The sequence below is a fragment of the Gouania willdenowi genome, chromosome 6 (assembly GCF_900634775.1).
Source record: "Gouania willdenowi chromosome 6, fGouWil2.1, whole genome shotgun sequence".
NCBI lineage: Eukaryota > Metazoa > Chordata > Actinopteri > Blenniiformes > Gobiesocidae > Gouania > Gouania willdenowi.
Window position 1 is genome coordinate 10,086,394 of NC_041049.1, and position 27,327 is coordinate 10,113,720.

Genomic DNA, 27,327 nt, shown 5'->3' on the forward strand with positions numbered 1-27,327 from the left:
ATGTCGCCACTCCTCGCCAACTTGCTATTGATGCTCCTTGGATGCCATCGATTCAGTTAAACTGTGGTAGACAACCACATCAAGTGCAATCAATTCCGTTTGTATGGGCAAAATCAATAAATCGCCCTTCTGGTTGATCCAATCCTATATTTTGTTTACATTTGTTGCAATTAAAGTATAATTTCTACAATACACATTAGTGCTAAGTTAAAACAGTGTCTCTAAATTCATATTTATTACTAAAAATTTGATGGAGGGCAGAGCTAGCACCTTTGTGGGGCCACTGGGGTGGGAAGATGCTGCCTTTTCTTTACATTTGAATTTTTTGGAATGGATCTGAAACAATAGTTTACCTCATATTTGATTATGTTTATGGTTTCATTTGGATAACTTGTTCTCATTTAAGGTTAGTTGCAGGTTTCAGGAATTATTAGTGAAGATGCAATGGCAACTTTAACTAATTTCTACTTTTTGATCCTTTAGCTAGATTTTTAGAATTTAGGTCATTTCAACTAATTTGATATTCGAGCAAATTTTTTACTCATTTGAACTACTTTATCTAGGTTTTGCAGTTAAGCCAAAACATCACGTACATTTTACAGTTCATATAATCATGGCTTTTAATTCACTTTTTTTCCTTTTTATTAGCTTTTAAACTTTTTTAAACCATATTTGAACCTTTTTTTTCTTTTTACCATTCTAAACCCCACCAATTACATCATTTTGTAGGTCAGTTATGCAGTGTTTTTGTCAATCTGAAAAAATTCTGAATAAATTCCATATTTTTTGGAACTGTTCCTGGTTGTTTACTGTATTTTTATGTTAGCAGGACGCTATATTTCAAATTCAGCTTGTCCTCTGAAGGAGCATGAAACCTCTTCACCACAGTGTCAATGCTAACATGTTTGCGTTAAATAAGGGTAACTGCTGCTTGTAAGATGCATGATAAGTGACTGCAATACGAAAACAATCATGGGGAATCTTTGTGTCATAATAACGTGTTGAATATTTGTGTGTACATTACAAATCAGATGCAGTGGTCTTACCTAGGGACACAGGCAGTGGAGGTCTCCGGCTCAGGGGCTTCTGGGGCCGGGCAGCAGAACTGGTGAAGCACTGTTTGGTTTCTGTGCAGAAAAACAAAGAAATATAGTTTAAATAGCTATTTTAACTTACAAAACTAGCTTGTAACTGTATTAGAACATGTTTGTGTGCCACAAATTGTGCTATGGAGAGGCAAATGTATTTGTATAGTGCACATAAGTAACACTAAGTAACAATAAACAGATGAAGTGTATGGAAGGTGGATATTTGGATTCATTTTTCATGTCTAATGTAATTATAAGAGTTAACCGGCGCAGCTGCACATTAGTAACGTAATTAGGTGCAGTTTAATTTCTGCCTTGGCAATTGGTGATCTGTGTGTTTCTTAATTCTAATGATCACCTCATTAGCATACTATAACTTCATCTACAGATTGTAAAACATCACTCACCCTCTAAATAATTAGTTTTCTGTGTTTCCTAGCTGTACTTGACCTTTGTGCTCCTTGTTTTGCCGCCTTCGCTTGTCCGTTATTTTTTTATCTCAGTCCCGATTGACACGATTTGACGTTTCAATCACTTCCTGTGTTTCTGACAACGTCTCAGATCAAACTGGCTCTCAACCTTGGGGTCGCGAGACATTGGGAGGGGGTCACCAGATGCCTTAAAAAATAAATATATATTTATTATTTATTTATTTGTTATGCAACTCCACCATACTTGCCATATTTTAACCTATTTTCTCACTTTTTCTTGCCTTTTTAATGCATTTTTGCTGCATTACTCCCATTTCTGCCACTTCTTCATCAAATTTCAATACCTGTTCTGCACATTTTTTCCACCTTCAAGACATTTGTGGCACTTATAAACCCTTTCCACCTCTTTCCTATACCTAATGTTGCATATGTAGACCAATTATTGTCACTTTTAACCATATTTCATGCTTTTTTTTTTTTTAATTTAACCACATTCACGATATGTCATGCCCATTATTTGCCAGTGTAAAATAACTGTTCCTACTCTTTGTTCCAATATTGACACTTGGCCACTCTATTTTACAACTTCTTTTTACCAATTTTTGTGGTTTTCAAAATTCCATTTCACCACCTTTTCCACCATTTTTGGTAACTTTTATCCCATTTTTTTTCTGAATGAAACATGGATTTACATCTTTAAGATGACTATATACTGTACTATAGCCCAAATAATGTTACACTTCCTGTATGACAGTGGATATTATTCAGATAAATAAATAAATGTGGTTATCACAGATTCATAGAACAATGGATCATCATCTTGCTGACTTTATGGATGGACCCCAAAAATCTCTCCCCATTATATATATTATATATATATACTATATTTTATATAGATGACCCTGTCTCCAAATGCTCTTCAATGTTCATGTCTGTGTTCAACCACCTTCAGGTACAGTGGGTACTTTTGTGGGTCGCGGGCTGAAACAGTTGAGAATCACTGTCTTAGAGAACACTTTACTCAACCCGAGCACAATGTTGCTGCAAAGTTTAGATATAAAGTTGCTTTTCAGGATTATCCGAGCAAGAAATCCCTCTACCAGTGTCGATAGGGTCGGGAATTGGAGGAGGAAAGTAGGCAACATTTTATCTACGGAATGCGTTGTCACGGGGTTGCTAATGTGCTTAAGTATATTAATGAATAAAATCAAATAAAATTATGATTGTGTTGCTCTTTTCTTGACAGTGTAGGTACAACCCCAGGATTTTGCTCACCTGCCACTCAAAAAATACCTTGATTATGGCCGTTGCATCTAGAATCGTTACGACTCGCCCAGTCACAGCAGCCCCACCCCCACTGCGCTGCACACTTCCGTATGGAGCTGTCAATCAATGCTCACTGAGAGCTGTGAAAGGAGGTCCCATCTTTTATAGGAGGGGCGGGACTAACATCCAAAATGACATCACTGATCTTGTCCCAGCCAATAACAAAATAAAATTGCATTAGCCTCCGTTCAACCCATAGAGGGCAGTCACTCTGACATTTTACAACTAAAAACGTTACATTTGAACGCTTTGACTAAAGCGTGAAGAGCGGAACTAGTATCAATAAACTACATTACTTCATACCTTATCATATATGTATTTAGCAGAAAAAAGAGGTTTTAGGGTGTACTTAAACTTTAAAGGTGCAGTCTGCAACTCTTATAAAAGTGACTTTTTGTCACATTTCCTAAATATGTCACTATGTAAGGATAGCTTTACATGAAACTAGTAGTTTGTGTGAAAAACAGGCTCATTGTCTTTTTTACAGTGTATGGTCTGGAGGAGTAGAAGATGGAATTAGCGATTTTTCTGCTTGAAAGGTAATTACTGCTGCTTGATTTACATTGTGTTTGATTTGTAATTGTTACACTAGAACTCTGTAGTTTATGTGTTGTTCATGCGCTCGCAGCAGCCTCCGTGTGGTTGCTGTAAGTGACACTGTGTTGTTGCTGTTGCTGAGGTTTGTGCACACTGAGAGAGAGAAGCGCTGCAATAATATGCTTTTAACAAAGCATGTTATATGATGTTGCTGTCGGGCTAACGTTAGCTTGTTAGCTCCTCTGAGGGAGGGATTTTGGAGAGCTTGGAGGCAGGGCAAGAAAGCAGCAGGGAGGGAGGGGGAGAGAGGGATCTGAGGGTTGCGGACTGCACCTTTAAAAATGCTACCCCTGATAATTATTTGCAAGATAAAATCGTAGTGTATGAAGACCGGGAACAAGCTAAAATCACTGTCCTCCTTGTCTGCTGAAGAAATTGCGATAAGAATGAAGTAAAAACACTTCTATGCATCTGTTAACGGGACGCCACATCCCACAATGCAAAGCGCGAATATGTCAACAAATGGAGTGTTTAGGGTGGAGATGAAAACAAACTTTCAGGCACCAATTTCTACCTTTTTCCTTTCTTTTTGGAGTACAAGATGTTAGATTCCTTGATCTATGAGACATACTCTGTAATTGTATCTAATAAAAAAGCTTAAAGCATCTGAATACTGATGTTTACTACTTCCTGACTCCACATCAGATACCACTGTGCTACATAATGCCATTTAATTTGATGGACAGGGATAAACGTCTTATATGGGCCAGTGTGTCATGGTTGTTTTCTTTGAGCTCCAACTGAGCCTCTAACATGAGCATTCAGCAAAAATCTACTAATGATATTTCTCTACGCTGCTGGAATGTTCTGCAGGGATTTAGTAACAGCTGAAGCTAAATCTGCTCTGGTGAGAAGAGTGAAGACATGAAATGTTAATGTGAGAGAATAGTGAGCGCGCACACACACACGATTCCCTCTTCCCCTTTGCTTGCCCTCTCACATTTCTCCGCCTCATACCTGATTTTCATCCTCTATCCATCTCCTCAACCTCTCCCCTCCCCCACTCTCCCTCTGTGTCACTTTTACACAGATCTTCCATCACTCCTTTTACAGCTTTCCAACACCCCCCACTTTTTTTTTTTAATTTTTTTTTTTTTTGAGTCCTACAGGCACAGTGTGCTGTGCTAAAGAGGAATTTACTCAATTATTCTTGTTGTCAGGTGATACAGGCATGGAAAACAAGCAGCGGATTACCATATGCCATGTCTTATCCCTGTACCTGGAACAATGGGAAGAAGGACAAGGAGAGACGTGAGTACAGGAGACACTGTGGCCACTATTCAAAGGCTTAACAGCTCTTTCAATCCGCTGTCTGGTTACATTAGACGATAAGGTTTGCATTGATTGAGGTAAGATGACTTTTTTTTAATGCAAAACACCAAGGTTGAATCAAAGGTGCTTCAAATAATTCTGCCTCGAATGACTCAAACAAGGCATTTTTCTGTCTATTTCTGGGTCAGTTTTCAGTCTAAAGCCAAGGCAAGAAAAAAAAAAGAAAGAAGAAGGAATCGCCTGAAGCAAGAGGTCAGAGAGATACTTGACAGCAACTGCAGCAGACAGCACTTCCAGGCTATGACAGCCAATTAATTCCCATTGTTAATTGCTCCTCTAATTATACGCGTTGTAACAACCGTGACACTGCCGTGGCTGTATTCAAAAGGGCCAGAGCGCTGATGGTCTCAGAGCATACAGCCATTAGCACAAAACTATGACAGCAATGCTACATGGGCATGAATACAGGGTGAATGCAGTGCTGTTTTAAAACCTTTAATTTACTGGATTATATAAATGAAAGACGACTTTAAACATTGGTATTGCTTGTAACACTTAAAGTCAATAAAGACTGGAAAATACCTCCATTTCCAAATGTTCTACAGCAGTTATAGCTTTAAAAAGTCAATATGTTATTTGTAACTTGTGCTTTTATCAGATATGACTTTGTTTTGGATGTGTGTTGTCTTTTTCTTTTTTTACAAGAGCACTCGGAGACCACAAATGCCAAATATCCTCTTAGCCAGATACCGGCAGTTATTTGGAACAATATGGATCTTGGTCTTGGTACAATGAAGACATTTGTATTTCATCAATAACCATACCATCCATCAAGCCATAAGACTTTTAAACTGCAAAAAAACTAACAATAATCTATAACTTATTACAAACCCAGTGCGATAACTAATAATAATCCTGTGTCAGAACTTTATCACTGTTTTAAATGTGTTTCTATTACAGTTTTATTGTGTTTTTATGCTTTTATTTTTAAAGCCTAAAGTCAAGCCTTATAGGGAAAATGTTCTGTATGCGCCTATGACGTTTATGTATGAATGACAATAAACTATATCTATCTATCTATCTATCTATCTATAAAGTAGGTTCACATGTATGTGCACCCCAATTTCTTGACAAATTGCGAAGAAATGGCAATCCAGATCAGATCCAGATGAAACTCTGTGAGGTAATTGATGAACCAACCCAACATAACTGAGTCAAATTTTATAAAATCAGTAAATTATGAACCAAGACGTGAATTTTTTTAAATTTCGCCAATGATGAAGGGAAAGGGATTTTCCTATTTTTTAAAAATGTTTCACATTCAGTATATTGATCTTGAGCCCCTCCATGTTTTATTTAGGTCTTCCATGGCGTACGGTCTATCTTCATTAAAATGTTGTCAAAATCTGTATATGGAGATCATCCACTTTAGCGTCTAGCCTTTCACAATAAGAGCCTGGGGCCACTGTTGTAACAGAACATATTCAAATCAATAGACTTTGTAAAGATACACAGCTTAAGCAAAACATGTATAGCTGTACAAGCCAAAACCCCAACTTCTGCTTCTTGCCTTGAAATATTAGGGCCTGGGAATGCTGCCATTTCCAACAATAATACTAATAACAACAAGGTGAAATTAAGAAATGACAAAGGAGCCATTGTTGCAGCTAATGGGTGGAAGAGCTGATTAGTATTATTGAAATACACAAGAGAATACTGTCTAATTCTGAGCAAAGGCAATACGATTATAGTAAATTGAATGTATAAATGAGTTATCTAAAAGGGACACTGCACATTAATAAACTGACATTCTATAAATGAGCCAGAGTTAGCCAAAATATGCTAGTTTCATCTGGTGTCCCTAATAAGAATAGTCCCTATTAATGACACACATGCCAATGATTCACAGAGACACGTATCTGGAATAAACCTAGAGAGTAAAACTTGATCTGTAGATCTTGGACACCTCAGACATTGATTTCACCAAGTTTGGAGGGAAAGACCTCAACATGATGCAAAACAGGATAATTATAAGTTATTTACATAACCCTGGTTCTCTGAGTTATATGAGTAAGATGTCTAACTAATCGATATAAGCCTCCGCGTCATATCTTTGAATCAGAAAGAATCAGAATCAGAAATGTTTTTAATGGCCATGTACAGTTTTAAGGACAGTACAAGGAATTTGTCTTGGTAGTTGGTGCAAAAAAAAAACAAAAAAAAAAAAACAAAGAACAACCCAGCAACAATAATAATAATAATAATAATAATAATGATAAATATAAAGGATGAGGGATAAATAAAGGATAGATAGAGAATAAAGGATAAATAGGATAAATATAAATATATATATATACAGTGCAGCAGATAATGTCATTATGGAGGTGATGATCGGGTGGGGGGGAGTTCAGTGGGTGACTTGGGGTGTGTTCATGTGGATGGTGGCAGAGGGAAAGAAGTTGTTTTTGTGTCTGGAGGTTCTGGTCCTGATGGACCGAAACCTCCTTCCAGAAGGGAGAGATTGAAACAGTTCATGACCGGGGTGGGAGGGGTCGGCCACAATCTTTCCTGCACGCCTCAAAATCCTGGAGGCGTACAGGTCCTGGAGGAAGGGCAGCCGATGCCCTTCTCTGCAGAGTGGATGATACGCTGCAGTCTGGCCTTGTCCTTGGCCGTAGCTGCAGCGTACCAGATGGTGATGGAGGAGCAGAGGATGGACTGGATGATGGAGCTGTAGAAGTTCACCATCATCTTTGTTGGCAGACTGAACTTCTTCAGCTGCCGCAGGAAGTACATCCTCTGCTGAGCTTTTTTGATAAGGCAGCTGATATTCAGCTCCCACTTGAGGTCCTGAGTGATGATGGTCCCCAGGAAGCAGAAGTACTCCACAGAGCTCACTGTAGAGTCTCCCAGGGTAAGGGGGGTGAGGGGGGCTGGGTTCTTCCTGAAGTCTGCTATCATCTCCACTGTCTTTAAAGCGTTGAGCTCCAGGTTGTTCTGGCTGCACCAGGACACCAGCCGGTCTGTCTCCCACCTGTAGTCAGACTCGTCTCCATCAGAGATGAGACCGATGATGGTCGTGTCGTCTGCAAACTTCAGGAGTTTGACTGACTGGTGAGAGGAGGTGCAGCTGTTGGTGTACAGGGAGAAGAGCAGAGGAGAGAAGCCCAATCTCATCACGCCAATCCTGATTGGCTGGTGAAATGTATTCATTCGCTGCAGGTAGTCCTGCCTAGAGGGGGTGGAGAATACATCACCTTCTCACTCACCCAGCAAGAAGGGCTGTCTGGTGAGACATCTCACTCATATTACTCAGAGAACCGGGGATATGCAAATAACCTATAGTTCTCTTTCATAACAGTGGTTTCGATGTCTCACTATGGGATATGGTAGCTCCTGTATTGCAGACAAGCTTATCGCACCAGCCCACAGGGCAAGCACTGTTCCGATCAGGACAGGAGAACAACCAGTACCATGCACAGAGCGGAGACATCCAGCAGGTAAAACCGGACGAAAGTGAGAGGCGAGGACCAATTCACCGCAGCACAAAGATCCTGAACAGACACTCCCCTGAACAAGGCCCAGGATGTGGCTGAACCCTGAGTCGAATGTGCATGCAAACCAACAGGCGGCTGCAGATCTTGACTCGTATAAGCCAAAGCAATCGCTTCCACCACCCAATGTGACAGCCGTTGCTTAGTAACCAGCTTCCCTTTATGGGGCAGAGCTCAGGAGACAAAGAGCTCATCGCTCCTCCTGAAGCTCCCCGTCATATCCATGACCACACGCACTGCAAGTACTGGACACAACAAATGAGGCTGCTGCTCACCCAATGAGGTCAATAGGAGAACTAGAGCCCAACACCTTTGAGACAAAGGCGTTAAAGCAGTGCTATACCGAGCGTGGAGGCAGGGAAAACATTGGTTGACCTGGTGTGGTCGAAAACAGAGAAAAGGATATTGACAGCAGCGTCCGGCGAAGGAATCCTCTAATGTTCAAGGAAAACAAACAAACATCCCCATGGATGCGTCTCCACACAGAAGAGGAAGTAGAAGAAGAGGAATATCTACAAAGTGTTGAGGATGCTGAATCGTTATGTTCTATATGCACAACATTAAGCTAACTTACATGAGCTGCTTTCTGATGTTCCACACAACTGACTTAACAAATGTATAAGCTCTTCTGAGGACCTTTTTACTCAACTGGTTGATTGTTTTTTAGTTTGAAAGTCTAATGTGAGATGTTGTCATCGATGCACTCCACCTAGAGTAGAATTCAGCACGGCTGAGTCAATAGCTCTGAGGCAGATTTAACACAGCGTCAAGGAAGAAATGATATGAGTGTGCTGAAAGATGATGCAGGTAGACTAAATAAAGAATGGTGGATAGGAGAGAACAGAGGCGCTAAAGCTCAAAATACTTCAGTCACTGCAGACGATTATTGGCAGTGAAAAGAAGAGCTAAAACTGTGTTCATTCATTAAATGGAGGGACTATAGTGTGTATAACAGTACATGGTAGGTATGCAGAGTGGCATCATGGACTGAATAAACTTCTTCTGTGTTGTCATCAAGTATAGGCTTCTTCTTCTTCATCTTCTTATATAGGGTTCTACTTTTTCTTCTTTGTGTATAGGCTTCTTCTTCTTCAGAGTATACAGGCTTGTTCTTCTTCTTCTTTATGTATATAGGCTTCTTCTTCTTCTTCTTCTTCACAGTATACAGGCTTGTTCTTCATTTCTTCTTCTTCTTTATGTATATAGGCTTCTTCTTCTTCGTCTTCTTCTTCTTCGTCTTCTTTATGTATATAGGCTTCTTCTTCTTCGTCTTCTTCTTCTTCTACTTTTGTATATAGGCTTCTTCGTCTTCTTCTTCGTCTTCTTCTTCGTGTTCTTCTTTATGTATATAGGCTTCTTCTTCTTCGTCTTCTTCTTCTTCTTCTTCTTTGTGTATACAGGCTTCTTCTTCTTCACAGTATATAAGCTTCTTCTTTATGTTCTTGTGTATAGTCTTCTTCTGTAGCTTCTTCATCTCCATGTACAGGCTTCTTCTTCTTCTTCTTCTTCTTCTTCTTCTTCTCCGTGTATAGGGTTCTTCGTGTGTAGCTTCTTCTTTATGCACAGGCTTCTTTATCTCCATTTATAGACTTCTTCTTCATATTTACATGTATAGCTCTTTTTCATCTTCTTTTCAGTGTAAATGCTTCTTCTTGTTCTTGTAAAGGGTTGTTCTTTATCTTCTGTTTGAATAGACTTCTTCTTCTTGGTCTTCTTCTAGAGGCTATGGGATGACGGCTTAAAAACTACAATAAAAACAACAAAATGTAACTGACCACAAGGATGACTTCTGTGGTTACTGTCAAAGCTAAAATTATTGTTGATACTTTAATAGAAAAGTTAAGTAAAATTTTAAAAAGTCAATCAAATGTCTGTCGTTAAAACCTGTGCAGTTTAAAAAATGGCTCCAGTCATCGACATAGACAATTACAATGTCCTTGGGATTGAAATTCAAATTGGATGATGCATTATATGGTTTCCACAAGAACTCATTTCGCTGCTGAATTAATGCAAGTACTTAATGTTCACTTTAAAAAAGAAAAAGACTCCAGATGTTTTTGCAATATGTCACTTCCATTTGGCAAATTGGTAGTTGCTCAAAGTGCTGGTTTATCACTGTGTTTTACAGGCTAAAAGAGTGTCAGACCCTCTGAGAGACATAAATCTAACACGCTGTGCCTCACAACAGTGTGGAGTGAGAGATGCATTAAACATGATGGTGGAGCAGCTTGTTAGCGGCACAAGATGCACAGAGTAACTCAACTTCTATGAGCTGCAAAATTCAAGCAATGGACGGAAATTCATGTGGAACGCACGAAAGATCATTGTCTTTAAAATAAACGTAACTAAACATCTTGTAGGTGTATTCAAACCTCAGACTAACGTTGGTGGCTTGTTTACCCACTGGGAAAACCACATTAGGTGTTAAATTGACTATTTGCAGCTCTGACAGTGAAGCTCACATATGTAATGCAGGAGCATAGACTGATTAATTGTTCAAATTTGCATAAAAGCACCAAAAATTGTACAGATGTAGAATAGTGTATTCTGAACAATTTTGCATAGGGACCTTCTTGAGATTTTCCCTTGGTCACTTTTGGTGGCCATTTTCCAAATTGGCGAAAAGGGCTATATACTTTTTTTTAAATAATTTTATTGGTTGTAGTTACATGGAAAGTGTACAATTCAGGAAATTGACCTTGAAAATGCATTTCTAAATATTATGAGCCAGTATTTTTAATTTAAAAAATCAATTATTTGATTAGTAAATCGCTGCTCTCCCAAAATATTTTTGCTTAAAAGTACCCATTATTGCAACTAGAACATGAGTCAAATAATATTCATCACATTCAACTGGTTTAAGGTCAACAAAAATTGCATCACAGATTACATAGGTATTAATTAATTAATTAATTAATTAATTAATAGGTCTGTGCTATTATCATCAACGGTAAGAGTTAGGATAACAAGCATTGAGAGATAAGTTTACCCTACTGACAATATGTGGTTGTGAGCTAATTTGGCCTTTTTTTTTAATGTGGATGCAGTCAAGAGTCATCATCGATGTGACTTTACCAACACTAGTCATTGTCCCATGAAAGCATCACTTTTTATATCTGCTCTGCAGCTGGTGCCTCCACTCCTGAGTAGCTTTAGAAGCTCTTTCTGAACATTGAGCTACACTGTAAAGCTGAAGGGCCATCTGCCTGAGGCTTGGCAATGGGTCAAATTTAGCAGATTCGTGCCATGCTTAGCACTGATGCTTGACAACTATTAAAAAGAAACCGCCGCCATTCATCAGCCTGAATACAAAGCTGGTGGGAACACTGTTCAGTCCTATATCTGTGTATTTTAGCTTTTTCCCAAATATGGAACTTTGCCCCAGGTTATAAACCCATGTGGCATCACTATTATTTTACAGTAGTGTGTGTCTGGATGATGATGTAATTCTTCAGTCAAGTGGTTGACAGACATGCATTTTATGGCCTCTACCGAAGAGAACACAATTCTATACTTCACCGGCCTGCAAACCGTAAACCCCTGCTCTCTCGTCGGGGCTGATGGCTTCTACCTTATTCCCTGAGGTGAGGAGGAAATTTACTTTTAGAGCTCTTGTTAAAACCACCGAATCGTGAACTATGCAGAAACAAAATACACAACAGCCCAGGTAAACAAATACACAATTCCAAAGGGAAATATGGGCAAATTCACATATTTAAATTTGAATAAACAAATGTGCACACATAGTAAACACACGTATGTAAAGATGCAAACAAATAAAGAGTAAGTAAGGTAGTTCATGAAGGCCTGTAGGTTGTAGGGGGCTTGGAGGGTCTGATCTCTTGAAAAGACCAAGAAGAAGGGGGGTTATGATCATCTTAGTGGGGTCATACAGCCTGAGGTGGATGTAAAGTTAACCATACCAGACATTTACCAATGGCAGTAATGTACACATGTGCATGTGTGGAGCTTGGTTGTAGAGTAAACATGGACATTATACAGAGCAATAGCCATGAAAGAAGCTTCAACGGTCAAGCCACATTAACTTCTTAAAGTGAGAGATAATCCATCACATGAATGCAATTCAGATGATAGATCTGAAGCTGATTAATATAATTTTGTCATTTATATTAGGTTTTAGCCTTCAAATATAAGTAATAGTCCTTTATACGTGGGCATCACCATTTTTAAGATTCCAGTCATTCACATTTCGTGTTGACACAATGTCAAGCAAACTCTTCCTTCATATTTCCAGTCCAATAGAAAGTCAATGGAGGGGGTGTTAGCCTTTTCATCCGACATTTTAGAGCTAAGTTACAAGAGATCCAGTTTTTATTTTTTTTGGCGCCATGTATTTTTCTAGCCATATATTTTTCCATCCATGCTTTTCATGAGGAAAAACAATGTTTAAAACAGGTAAGTTAACACTACCATGGCAACCATTGGATTCCTTTAACCTCATCAAACCAATTGGAGGTACGTGAATGAAGCACTTCCTTGGGTAATCACGATTCATCACACTTTGTCAAATGTGTCGACCTCCACAAGTGTGCGTTTATAGTGCATTTTATTGCATCTGCAGCTTCTAAATTGCCTCTCATTCCCTCGTGTAAAGGTTACATATAATGGTCTTTCAATTGAGCTGTCTTTGTTATTTGGGTTGAGTATCCCTTTAATTTAAAATACAAATAATAGCGCAAGGCAAGTATTAAACCATCTGTTATTAATTTTCCATCAATCTGTCATGTTCTGCTATCTGTGGGTTTCAGCTTTAATTGTCATGTTTTGCTGGATCTGTTGTGTTTACTTATGTTCATGTTTTTAATCATGTCTGGTATTTAATGAAGCAATCTGTTGTCCCTGTCTGTCTGTTGTCTCATCACTCCTGGCCTAGTCAGTGTATCTGTGCTGTGAGTAATTAGGCTCCCTCCTATTTCCACTCAGGTGTTCTACATTCCCTAATTAGCCTCCCTCACTATTTAGTTGAGTGTTTGAACATGTTCATAATGTTAAAAAATAGTTTAAAATCATATTTTTTTCTTGTATTTTTTGGTGTAATGAAAATGTGTCTTGATGTACCTTTTTATGTAATGTTTCTGTATATTTCTAACTGTCTTTAAATTTGCTGATGCAAAATGCTACACAGGCTCATTTATTAACAAATAGCTGCAGAATATGTGCCACGTTTGGCTTTTTCACCTCTAAGGGACAGTATGTGTGAGTGAGTTCTGTAGTGAAGCTTGTTATGGGGAAGGTCTGGGTTAGAATGCACTCAATAATCCATCTAACTGAGCTTTACATGCTGTTCTGAGAAGTAAAAGCAGTGACTCCAAAAACAAGTATTTATATAAAAAATACGATATATATCAATATATGCCATATTGTAGTTTCCTATATCGTCAAAATAGAAAACTCGATACATTTTGAATGAAAGGAGGGTGGAGTTGTTGTTTTTTGTTTGGGTTTAGTTTCTAACCTTATGCTCTATGAAGGCGTCTCCTCTGCTATGACTGCAGCCTCTGCTGCTCATTGAGGACAGTAACTGCAGGGCGATACAGTACGTGCTTTCACGTCTCAAATACATCAGAAAAGTCTCAAATAAACAAAACGAGTAAAGCAGCTAGATTTGTAGCTTGTAGCTTTTGACAACTGTGTGTAACTCCGCCCCTCCTCCCTTTGCTCAGTGCAGACAGAGACGACTCACACATATTGACCAAATGCGGCTCTCAGAACCGTTTCGTTTGCGACCGACACATCACTATAATCCTAGTAATTTCTCTGCGTGAGATAAACATGAGATATAAACGAGTGACTTGAGAGCTTTGATTTACACACCTTTCCTAGCGTAGTTAGCAAATTCACTAGCTAGCTAGCAAGGTGCACAAATATTAGTCACATAAACTGATACAAGTTAAAATTAATAAATACCCCCATAAACCGTGTATCATTCGTTCATTTGTTTTTTTTTATTATGTAACAAAAACATGAAAAACAAAAAAAAACACATATTTGTTTCCAAAACCAAATACAAGCTCTTTTGCTTCAGTACAGAAAACGAAAAACGGAAAACAAACACCTTTTGTCGTTTTCTCCATTACGAATTTGCCAAAGTACGTGACCTGGAAGTGAAGCGTTACACATTCCGCGATATTGTTAGCTCTGCAACCCTTAGGAGTCTCTAAATCCTCTGAAATGTCCGTGAGGAGGTTCTGTGCCCAACACCAGCTAAAGGGCAAAGGACACGTTTCGGATGCACAGTTGGAAGCAGCAATCTTGTCATGCCGAACTGTCGTTAGCATAGCCATTAGCGTCGGATAAGAGTACACTTCCGGGTCACGTACACGGCCAATCGGTAATGGAGAAAACGAATAAAGGTGTTCGTTTTTCATCTTCTGTATGGAAGCAAAAGAGCTTTAATTTGAAAAACAAGGCGTTTTCCGTTTTTTCATTTTGGTTTTGGAAACAAATATCAAATAATGAGTGTTTTTTTTTTTTGTTTTTCATGTTTTTGTTACATGATGAAAAACGAATGAATGAATGATTATTCTCTTAACGCGGCAGTGGTGCCATTGCATATCATTCTTTAGAATAGCACGTACTAGACATAGTTTGATAGTTTATGATCGTATGTGATGGTGTGTTGTTGAAAACAGCCATAACTACCACAGATGAGTAAACTAAACACTGCTGAGCACAATTCTTACATTATGATGATAAAGCATACTAGCGTTGCAGTGGTAGACACTCGTTCGATAATGCAAGACAAGCTCTGGGCTCAAGTCAAGATAGCTTAATCCCAATAAATTGTTTGGTTGAAGGTCACCACATCTGTTTCCTTAAAGCACCAAATCAGTTAGAGGCTAATTATGTGATAATAGCTCATTTTATGTTCAAAGACCAAATTAGATGTAATTAATTCCACAGCAATTTAGAAAAATAAGTTTTTGTTTTTTTTAAACACTAGTCCAATTACATGCTCATCATTTTCCTTTTTATCCCCAAATTAAGTTTTTGGTTGACAGCTGTTAAAGACACAGGCTCTTTAACAAATTCAACATTTTCAATTGATAAATAATAATCTATAATATTAAGGATTTTATTGTATCTGTAGAGTAAAGATTCTCTTGAAAAATAGTGTTCATTGCTGAGAAGTCACAGATTGATAGCATTATATATTAACTATGCGGGATCAGCAAGGCCAAAAGACAACACTGTAACGTGTCGATGTTAATGCGTGTTAATGACACCCACAGTGTGCTGATTGCTCATTAAGTCACGTGAATGTATAATGAAGCAGGCAAAAACTTGGAAATGTAATTACCAGACTTCCTAAAGCCTAAATCAGCAATTACAGCTAAAGCAAACTGTGAAAACTTAACCAAATACTTAACCTATCCTCAAAATGTCTAACTACATATATATATATATATATACATATACACAGAGACAGCCTAATTTCCATAATTATTCTCATAACAGTGATTTTTGTCCATTTACTTCTTGTTAATCTTTGCTCAACTTTTAGCCCCAAAACCTATAATATCCTCCAATCAGGGAGGTTTCCTTAGCCACATTTTTAGAGAAATAAAGCCGTTTGATAGCACCTCACACCAAATGTTATATTCATGATTTGGATTCCTGCAGCAACCAAAGCTTCCCTGTCATAACTGAGCGGACGTGATTCTCATTCTGACACGGGAGAGGGAAATGTAAATAACTTGAAAAGTCTTCTACCTTTTAAATAAGGCTTGGAAAGAGAAAATGAATGTGTTGTTTGGAATGGATTCGTGGAGAGAGAAAATGAACGTTAGTCACTAAGATGAATCTGTTTTCAACCTTCGTAGAAAGGCATAGACTAGGACTGTGGCTGGTTATCCAAGGTCAACTGAAGGTCAGTCTGACAGCAATTTAAAGACTTCCACACAAATGTTTCTAGTTAGAAGCTTGAGTTTTATAAGAAACAAACACAGAGCCTCCGATATTCTATGATCGCAGATGGCAGACGGTAAAAACAGAATTTTAGATTCTGAAATATAAAAAAAAAACACAATCAGACCCGTTTCTTCTTTCCCTTGGGGTCAAATTTCTTTATTTAAAATCAGGCCCCAACATGACATGGAAATGGAAATACCTCACTTCCATGTTTTAGGACAATATCACACAATAACACTATTGTTCAACACAAAACAGGTGATTTAATGTCTGGAAAGTGTGACAAATATATCCATATAACCATGTAAAATCTTTTGCTACATGTAACGTTTTGTGTAGTAATCATGTTATCCTGTGATTGAAAATGTGTTGTGATGAACAAGAGGGTCAGATTATTCTGAAAAGACAGGTTTAGCTGATGGTGTATTAGCTGAACTGGTCGCCATTTCACCTGGTGATACATCGCAGCAGAAGCATCTACAATCATACGGGTGTGCAGGGTTTGGTGAAAAATGTGAGTGTGCACCGGTTGGTGATAATTCACAAGTAATGATTTAGGACCATATCATAAATGATTCTTTACCCCTTTAGCACCGAAAGAATATCTGTAATATTAAGTGAATATCTGTAAAAGTCATGTTTTTCTATTAGCTCTGTCTGCTAGCTTAGCATCTCTTCTTCACTGCTATAATAGCTGCATGCCAACAGACCACTGGGTTACCAGCGCCCTCTGCTGGTCCAAATAAATATCTGATGTAAATACAGTACACTGACTAAAATGAATAATATTATGAAAATAACTAATAAACTAATTTTTCATGTTGTAGGATTGTCAATCACTAAATTGGCCACTACCCCATGGCCATGTTTGCACTTTTTTTATTTATGTTCATTTATTTTACTTTTAAATGTGACCAGCAATGGCTTGTTTTAAGATTCACGAGAATATAACTTCAGTGAAGACAATTGATCTTATTTATTTTAGTTGTTTTTTTTTTGCTTGTTAAAACCATATTTCAAGATTGTGCCTTTTTGTAAGACAATGTTTAAGTATAGTCAATAAATGGCTTATGATAACACATAATAGTCATATCTTAAAAATTCCTGTCAACATTAAAACGTTCTTTTTACAAAAACATGCTGGGCCGCCGGGGCTTCTGCAACCACTGGTGTTGGACTTTGTATGCACGAAACAGACATTGTTCAATACTTACATTTGGAGTGTTTACCTGTGTTCTCTGTTTGATTTAGTTGAATTTAAAAGCACTTTATTATTTTACTTGACTTTTGAAAAAAAATGAGTGCATGATACAAAAAAAAAGCAGGAATTGCAGAATTTATTTAGTCTTTTCAGTTTAAATTGAGGTTTGGAATCATCTTGTGTAAGTTTCAATCAACAAGAATGACAAATAAAATATAGGTGTATACGCACCAAAATGTTTTTTTTTTTTGTTTTTTTCTACCAACAAAAATTTGCGCGCACTATTTGGGCCCCATATACTGATTTTGCTTAGGGCCCCCAAATGACCTGGGCCGTCCTGCACGTGTGTGCGCTTGATTGCATCAAAGAAGAACATCTAACCAATGTAACCTGAGGGTATTTAGATTAAGATGCCATATAGAACAACAAAGGTACAGAAAAAAACTATCATTAAAATGCTTCTGTTGATCTGGAGCTATACAGCAGGGGGGACGCAGTAATGCACAATTCATTGTATAGAATTATATGGAAGTGGTTTCTGCACATTGTTGTATATGCCAGAAGGAAACGGTCAGCGGCAGAACATTGTATAAGATGTTCATTCCAGTGCATGGTACAGTTCAAGCTGTGGGGCTTGCTACTGACTGCGGAGGAAACATGGCGTCTGAAAGGTGGCACGTGTTCACTTGGGTGAGCACACAATGGTTAAGTTTGTGTGTGATGAAAGCACAAGCTTTATCTCTCCGTGGATGAGTGGGTGGGAGGAAAGCATCAGAGATGTGGAGATTTTCTCTTGAGGCGATGCCTATCAGACATTCAGCAGCTTGTGCACAAATAAAGCATCAGCTCGCCCACATTGATCGTCGGTCGACATGACTCAGTCCGCAACTTCTGATTCTGCTTTTACACGTTTTAACGCACACTCACACTTCTGCAAAATATAAAGATAGAAAATCAAAGGACAGCTAGACTGACGGCTCCAGTTAGTCCAGTTGAAGATGGTTGGTCAACTGGTTAAGAGCCAGAGTCTGAATATTGGAGCATAGGTGGAGTTTGAGATTCTTGCCGGGGGGGAAGAAAAAACAGAATTAAATATATAGACCGTCTTGAGATTCTCGCCAACCACAATGTGTGTAACTTATACAATAACACAAAAATGATAGGTAACATAATTGATAATATTGACGACAAATTTATCTCGACGCGTCATTTAAAAACCCCTTAAAGGCATGGTAGGTCATTTTCGAAAACCTAGCATGATTTTGAATGTGGCATCCGCCTTTACCCCCTTCTCCCCCTCCCCTCTGCGCCCCCTCTCAAACCACGCCCCTAAGCTCATCGCTTGTATTAGAAACTTTGTCGTCCCATGTCTCATTCAGCAGCAAGTAAACACTAAACTTTATCATTATATATGTTAAAAAACATGACCAAAAGCTCAATTTTAACTTTATCGCACTTTGAGTGTGGGCTCGTGCACGCGAGGGGTCAAGAACAAGCAGGGATACAGGGAGACGTAATTAATTTTTTTTTTAAAAAAAAAGGAAACGATCTTTTGTCAGGATAAAGAAAACTTCAACCAAAAATTTAAAAAGTGTTTCTGGAGAAAATAACCTACCCTACCTTTAATGTCCACAGTCCCAAACACGGGTCAAAATGCATGTTCTCACTCATACATGCTCTATCATAAACTGTTTGAAAGCTTAGAATCTTCTTTAACCATATAAACCAGTCTAAGACACAACCATCACAGCAAACAGTCAATTATTTTGTCAAAATGGCAACATAAACATGCCATGTCTTACTGAATCCTTTTATTCCATCAAAAGTGGTCTCAAAATATTCCTAAAACATTCAAAAATCCAATGAACGAAAAAAATAAAAAATGGAACGTACTATTTACAAGAACAAAGCGGCTCCGCCCTGATTTCTACATACTTTTTTATTTTTTTTATTTTAGCTCTGTTAGGCTGACCGTGTCATTAAAAATCCTCATTTTTAGATTAATGTTGTAAATTCATGATAAAATCAGAAGAAGAACCAAGTCACATGACTCAAGCGCCAAAAAGTAACTTGTATTTCTAAAAGAACAACAAATGAATTCATATATATTTTGTGCAGTCACTGCGTTTTATGGCGCTCAAAATATTTGTATATTATGTACATTATATTAAGACTGCGTATGTTGCAGAGGGGGGTCTTGTAGCATAAGCTGCTGATTAAAGGAAAGGAAAATGTTGGGACAAAAATAAGTTGCGATATATAAAACATACAAGGACAGTCAAGGAGGGAGGAATGTATCAAAACAAAGAAACTGTTCGTTGCAGAAGAAAAGGAATCCGGAGAAACTTCACCGAACGAAGCAAAACAATTGCATACGTTCCCAAACTACTGAAAGTCTTTGTTCGCACCAGATACTTCAACCATCATTAAGAATCTGAGGGCAACCTTCATTTACATTCTTTAAACTATACCAGATGGAATGAAGAGAAATGCATTATGGGAAAAGGAAAGCCTGGGAGTCAGATGTTCCTTATGGAAATGAACTGCAGAAGTTATACAGTAAATACAGGAGAGGCCAAACTGCCAATTGACACTAAGCAGAGACAGAATGTTATCAGCAGGTATGTTGGAAACTTTCCTCTGGATTTAATGGATGGTGCTGCTGTGCCTTCAGTGTTATCCCAGTGAAGGACTGGTAACCTGACCGTGGTGTGTCCTACCTAACACACTGAATTAGGGATGGGTACCTTTCACATTCAAACCCTTACAGTATGAATTAGTCAAGGAAACATCAAAGCAATCAGCAGAGGCCTCCGAAGAAGACTGGCAGTTGACGGTCGAATCTTGTCAGGAGATCAAAGTGAATTTTCTGAAAAACTTTTGTCTGAATAAATGAAACTTTGACATCTTCAAAAAGAGGACAAAAAAAACCTTGCTGGAATTATTACGTGGAAGTCAAGGAAACATCAAAGTGATCAACATATGCCTCTGTAGACTGGTAGTTGACAGTCAAAAAATGTCAGGAGATCAAAGTAAATTTCCTGAAAACTCTGAATAAATGAAACTTTATATATCATTCAAAAATAATTTGGTGGAATTTTTACGCGGAAGTCAAGAAAACATAAAAGCAATCAGCAGGAGATCAAAGTAAATTTCCTGAAGATAAGTGGTCTTAAAAAATGAAACCTTAACATACCAAATGGTATTGATACCCGGTGGATCTGTACTTAACGGTACAGATTTTCCCATACTCTTGTATGTGTTTACGTGGTAGTAAATGTTAATTTGTTTCATAATTGAATCTCAAAATGTTCCAATTAAGCATGTTCTCATTATATAAACTTTAACAAACATATCAGAAATGACATCCAACTGTTCTACTGTAACATCGCAATGAAAACCCTGAACTATAGCTACGCGGTGTGATTGGTATCTATAAAAGTATTTAATTCAGTGCCTACACTGATATAGTTTAGGATTGACTTAAGTGACCTTCACCAAGAGAAAAAAAATGTACAGGAGGTGGATTGAGAAGGTGATTTTTTTTAATGACTTTTCTTCTTGCAAGACCATCAACAAAGTTCTGGTCTCGAAAGTAAAACCTCTCAGTATTTATAGATCAATTCTCAGGTTCAGGAGTTACTGTAATTGATTTGCCTTCTACCTATGGAGCTTCTATCCATAGCTATAACTGAATTTCAATGAATCACAAGAATAAAGACTACGCTGACTCAGCAAACCAACTACAAACAGGATGAAAGGGTTTAACTGGTAAAGGTGGCAAAAAAAACCACCTCAGAATAATCACATTCACCAATATAAGAGAGTTTTCCCTCTGGGAAGTCGTGCTCAAACTGCAGGACACACTTCTTTGCAGTACAGGCACAATATGCTAAAGGGGAATTAAAGTTGAACAGTGAAGTGAAGTGAAGTGAAGATGAATACAAAGCAGATTTGAATGTCAGAACTATCACTTCTCCTGCAACGTTAACAACGCGCCGACAAACCGCAGAGTGTGACCAGAATCAATGCACGAAACGAAAATTCCGCCTTTGCGTCGCGTCTCCTGCGTTTCACATATACTGCCGAGATGAAAATGTGCACAAAGGTTTCTCTCCTGAGATCTTTGCCTTCATTAATCTCCCTGTTTCATTGTTTATCATTCTGCTGAGTTTACAGGGGCATGCTGGGTAAATCACAAATAAATGTACGTACACCCCTGACACTTTCATTAAGTATATTACATGTGCTGTAATGTGATTTTGTATGTGTGTGTATGTGTGTGTGACCTCCATGTATACACCAACACAGATGTAGGCAACTGGCGGCCCAGAGGCCACATGTCAGTCTATTTTGTGCAGCCCCAAAAATGAAAGCACAACATAACTGCAACAACACAAAAAAATGACTCCAAAAAGCTTACACGTCTCCAGAAAAATACACAAAAACTACAATAAAAAGACAACTACACACAAACTAACAAAAAACTACATTAAAAAAAATCAATGAAATTACACAAAATAACAACAAAAGGACAAAACAAAAATACACAAAATGAAAAGTATACTGACTGATGACTGAAAACTTCACAAAATATGACAATAGAATACACAAAACAGTAGAAATATGCTAAATGACCCCAAGAAAATGTACAAATTCAGAGAAAAATACAAAAAATGACAACGGAAAAACAAAAAAGGACAGCAAAAATACACAAAATGACCACAAATTACTTAAAATGACAATTACACACAAAGTAACTGAAAACTACATTAGAAAAATCTACAAAAATACACATACAAAACGAGAACAAATGTACATGAAAAAACAAAAATGTACAAAGCGAAAAAACATAAAATGGCAAGTCTTCACAAAAATAAGTGAAAACGTACACATTTACAGAAAAATACACAAAATGACAACAAAAATACACAAAACAAATGAAAAATTTACAAAACATCAACAAAGTTACCAAAAAAAGGAAACTAAAAACAGACAAATAATAAATACAAAGAAAAATGACAACAAAAACAGACAAAATTTCCTCTGCTCTTTGGTATTCTTCTAAATACGGACATGAATGTTGATAATATAATCAGACAGTCACATTTTTGTGGCCTCTGCTGTGTTAGAAGTTGTCATCTCTGCATTAATATATACTTGTAGTATTCTATTCCTATCACGCACACATTAGAAATTATGTCCTGATGGCAAGATTAATCTCAGTGGATTAACTGATACAATAAACAGGGTGGAACAGATGGGACACACACACGGGTGTGTTGCGTACTAACGATGCATGGCTGTGTGTGTGTGTGTGTGTGTGTGTGTGTGTGTGTGTGTGTGTGTGTGTGTGTGTGTGTGTGTGTGTGTGTGTGAGACTCTGTCAGTAGCAATACCAGTGACCTTGATAGTAGCAGAAACCGTACAGCTGTACGATATACGGTGAAATATCCTCATGTTTAACCAGGCAGAATCAATGTACATAATTGGACTTTGGTGACACTGATCCAAAATGCTTTGTGGACACTTTTTTAAAGCTTACAAGGCTAAATGTGAACAGGAATATTTTTTTAAAAAAAGGGCTAAAGTGTGACATTGGAATAGAATGTGTCACTAGCTAGAGAAGGACAGAGGAAAGCTTTTGTGTGCAGCGACATATGAAAAGGAAGTAAAGGGTTGCAAAGGGTTGTTGTGATTATTACATGAGTCGTTGTGTTAAAAAGAAAACTGGAAACTATGCAATGATATAATAAACAAAAAAAGCTACTTTTTTAATGTCTTTTTAACATCATCTTTAATGATATACACAAGAATGAAGTAAAAATATGGACTCATATGTAACTAATTGTTTTTACTTTAATAGGTGTACAGTTTGTCTAACTCATTTTAGTTCAGGGGTCAAATACTGACCAGTTTGACCGTAAATGGGCCACAGATTTTAGGAGGAAAAAGACCAAATTAAACAGTACTGTGCCCTGGTCTGCACTTCTACATACAACGTACATATAAATGATAAAGTATGTGAGTATAACAGTCCCTGCATGATCTTCACTTACATTTACCTGATCTTTGGGAATTTGGGAAAATTTTGTGGAATAATTTGAAGAAAAATTTGCCAGATTCTGGAAAAATTGACAGTTATTTCAACAATTTCAGATTAAAAATGAAAACTCTGCAAATATTGTAAATTTTAATGGACTTTTTTGTATTTGGAGGGGCTGAGATATCTACAATTTAATTAGTTGGTAATATACAAAGTGTTTCATGTTTTTTTCTATAATTTTTACTTTCTCAAGCGGGCCGAATCTGATGCTCTAAAGGGCCAGAATTGGACCCTGGGCCTTCAGTTTGGCAGACAAAAAAGACAGAATATAATCATTAAAATTAATCTACTTATTTGGCTTAAATAGCTGTGATAGAAGGGGTGTATCCCACTTTTATTATTTTACTAAGAGTGATTTATCATCTTGAGGGGATTATTATTTTTAACAATTGTTTGTATTAATTAATTCCTTTATTTTTCTTTTTAATAATTATTTATTATCAAAATGATATATTACCCCTTGTTTTTGGTTTGGTCATTTTTTATTTAAAGATTATATTTTTTTCTTTACAAACTCACCTGAAACTCAAACTTATATTTAATATTACTTCCCACCTATTAAACAGAACTTGACCAGTTCATATCAGCACGACATGTTGATATCTGGTTTAAAATCTAATTTAGTCTTTCCCTATAATGTCAACAAACGGTGCAGTTCCCACAACCCGATTCTGGTTTTGCAATGAATAAATGCTTTTTAATACATTGTATTATTATTTTTAAGCATTAGTGTAATTCTGCAGGTTTAATCACACCTGTGGGAAAAATGCATTATGTTTTTGGCACAATGCAATGGCAGGTTGTTGATGCTTATGATTATGTTGATTTTATTATGTTTCACTGTGGAATCATTTCTTGTAAATGTGATGAACATTTTGTCTAAAAGTCAGTGATTGTAATCGACTGAATCTGTGATGTTTGGTCCCAAAAACGCTGACCGTGAGCTTTGTTGCAGAATTACCAAACCAGCAGTGTTAACATGCCACCCTGCATCCTCCAAAATCGATAGCCATTAAGAATTTAATGGATTCACTGGGACGACTACTGAGAGAATAATGCTAGAGTACAGGAGGAGCTTGGTTTACGGAATGTGAAAAGAATCCGAGCCTCATCATGTGCAGTGCAGGCTTTATTTTTGCTTTATTTACTGACTCATTCCTCTGCTGACATCCTGATGTCTCTATGATGTGTGTAGTAGGCCTGGGCAATATATCCACATTCAACATATATTGAGTTTTCTATTTTGGCGTCCAGATGTGGGAAGTTTTAAACAATATTGTAGATATTCGTGATCGTTTAAGATTGCCTGCTTTTTATTTGCTGCTTACAAGCAATGTTCTGCCCATATTTATGCTATTTTATTGAATTTTATCTTATTTATTTTATTTTACCTCGTCATTGCATTGCTTTTTTGCATGTAGTGATTCTTGTTCTATTCTATATAATTCTATTGCGTTGTTTGCACATTGTTTTCTTTGATTTTAAGATTTTTGTTACCGACTAGTAAAACCAAACAGGAAAGTGCTCACATTTGCACCCACCTGTATGGCGTTATGTTGTATTATTGTTTATTATTCTAATTTTTAAAATGGGTTGTATTTTTTTCAATAGAGTGTTATGTCGCAGGATTTAATTGTTTTGTCTTGATATTTAAAATAAATAATGTGTACACACTATATAGACATTATTTATTTTATTTATTTATTTGCTGGGGTGGGGGGGGGGGGCCCTCGGGTACCGAATGTCCTAAAGCCGTCTCTGCCCAAGAGCAGAAAAAGCCAAAAGTTGCACATATTGTGCAGCTGTTTGTTAATAAATGGGTCTCTGTGGCATTTTGTATCAGCAAATTCAACTCTGATTTATCTTTCTGGTAAGACTTTAATGAGTTATCAATATCGAGATTGATATAGTATATCGCTATTCTGGTCCATATCGTCCAGCACTGGTGTGTAGTATAAGGTAGGCACTATGGTGTGTAGTATGAGGTAGGCACTATGGTGTGTAGTATGAGGTAGGCACTATAGTGTGTAGTATGAGGTAGGCACTATGGTATGTAGTATAAGGCAGGCACTATGGTGTGTAGTATAAGGTAGGCACTATGGTGTGTAGTATGAGGTAGGCACTATAGTGTGTAGTATGAGGTAGGCACTATAGTGTGTAGTATGAGGTAGGCACTATAGTGTGTAGTATGAGGTAGGCACTATAGTGTGTAGTATGAGGTAGGCACTATAGTGTGTAGTATAAGGTAGGCACTATAGTGTGTAGTATGAGGTAGGCACTATGGTGTGTAGTATGAGGTAGGCACTATAGTGTGTAGTATGAGGTAGGCACTATGGTGTGTAGTATGAGGTAGGCACTATAGTGTGTAGTATGAGGTAGGCACTATAGTGTGTAGTATGAGGTAGGCACTATAGTGTGTAGTATGAGGTAGACACTATGGTGTGTAGTATAAGGTAGGCACTATAGTGTGTTGTATAAGGTAGGCACTATAATGTGTAGTATAAGGTAGGCACTATGGTGTGTAGTATAAGGTAGGCACTATAGTGTGTAGTATAAGGTAGGCACTATAGTGTGTAGTATAAGGTAGGCACTATAGTCAGACAGTTATAAAATAATGTCACTCCAGCTAATGCTCAGTAATGGATGAATGTGCATGAACAACAACATGTAGATGTTTCTTACTCTGCTTTCCTGGCCAGTCCAACCGAGCGGCACAGGGTGCTGGGGGTCTGCGGGACCAGGGACTTGCAGCCGGGGCCTCTCTTCTCGTCCTCTGCGGGGTCGCTGATGGCTTTCCCCGCTTTGGGTGACTGCGGTGAGGTGGGGACGAGCTGCAGCTGCTGCGGGTGGAGGGTGGAGGATGGAGCTGGAGCTGCAGCGGGAGGAGTAGGAGGAGTAGCGGCTTTCTGCTGAGGCTGGGCTGATGGAGCGGTGCTGACCTGGTGCTGATGCTGATGCTGATGTTGATGCTGATGCTGATGCTGATGGTGCTGAGGATGAGGCTGATGTTGAGCTTTGTTAATGCCCGTGTGCAGCTGCTGGTGGAGGTGGGCTGAAGGAGCTTGGGGCCCGGCGCTGCTGCGGTGGTGCTGTTGGTGTTGGTGTTGGTGGTGATGCTGCTGCTGCTGCTGCTGGACGTACTGGTGCGGGTCCCGCAGCGTGCGGTTCTCCCCGATCAGATCCTCCACCTTCCGCTCGAGCTCGTCGATGCGCTGCCGCTGAGTCTGGATCAGACTCTGCTGGTTCTGGACGATGGTGGTGAGTTCCTTCAGGTAGAGAACGGCTTTCATTGGGTTATCCAGCAGGCTCTCCATCACTGACTGCGGCTCTGTGTGGCTCTGTGATCCGGGGATGGGGGGCTCCGGTCCGGGATGCTGAGGCTAGTCTGACGCTGGTAAGGCTGAGATGAAGGCGGTACTACACCACCGTAATGTGTGTGTGTGTGTGTGTGTGTGTGTGTGTGTGTGTGTGTGTGTGTTCAGCATCATCAGAGTGGGCGGAGCCATAGTGTTTTTGATGAGAAAAAATGTATTTCGTTTTTTTTTTTTTTTTTTTTTTTTTTTTTTTTTTGTTTGTTTGTTTGTTTTCCACCGCAAATGAATGACGAAATATTCATATAAATCAAATTATTATATAGAAATAATAACCTAACTGCAGGCTTGGGGTCAATTTTATTTGTCAGGTCCTATTTAGTTTGTGTTTAGTTCTTGTGTTTCTCTTTTCGTTATTCCAAGTCTTTGTTTATTCTGTGTTCTAGTATGATCTCCTGTGTTAACTCTTGTCTGTGTTCCAGGTATTCCTGCTCATGTCTCCACCTCCC

The 27,327-nt window shown here is 38.1% G+C and overlaps 1 protein-coding gene across 4 annotated transcripts in view; it reads right to left on the reverse strand.

The window, feature by feature from the left end:
• Window positions 1–26,927, reverse strand: part of iqsec3a (IQ motif and Sec7 domain ArfGEF 3a) — a 121,507-nt gene extending 94,580 nt beyond the window's left edge. Inside the window, exons 1-2 of one of the 4 annotated variants that reach the window (XM_028449499.1) lie at window positions 26,190–26,821; window positions 1,047–1,127 (exon numbers count right to left, since the gene is read on the reverse strand). In XM_028449499.1, coding sequence (XP_028305300.1) covers window positions 1,047–1,127; window positions 26,190–26,821 — 713 coding nt within the window. Of the gene's footprint in view, window positions 1–1,046; window positions 1,128–26,189 lie in introns of those variants that run through there. The other 3 variants (XM_028449500.1, XM_028449501.1, XM_028449502.1) reach the window with 3 other exon arrangements.
• Window positions 26,928–27,327: the final 400 nt, after the last annotated feature.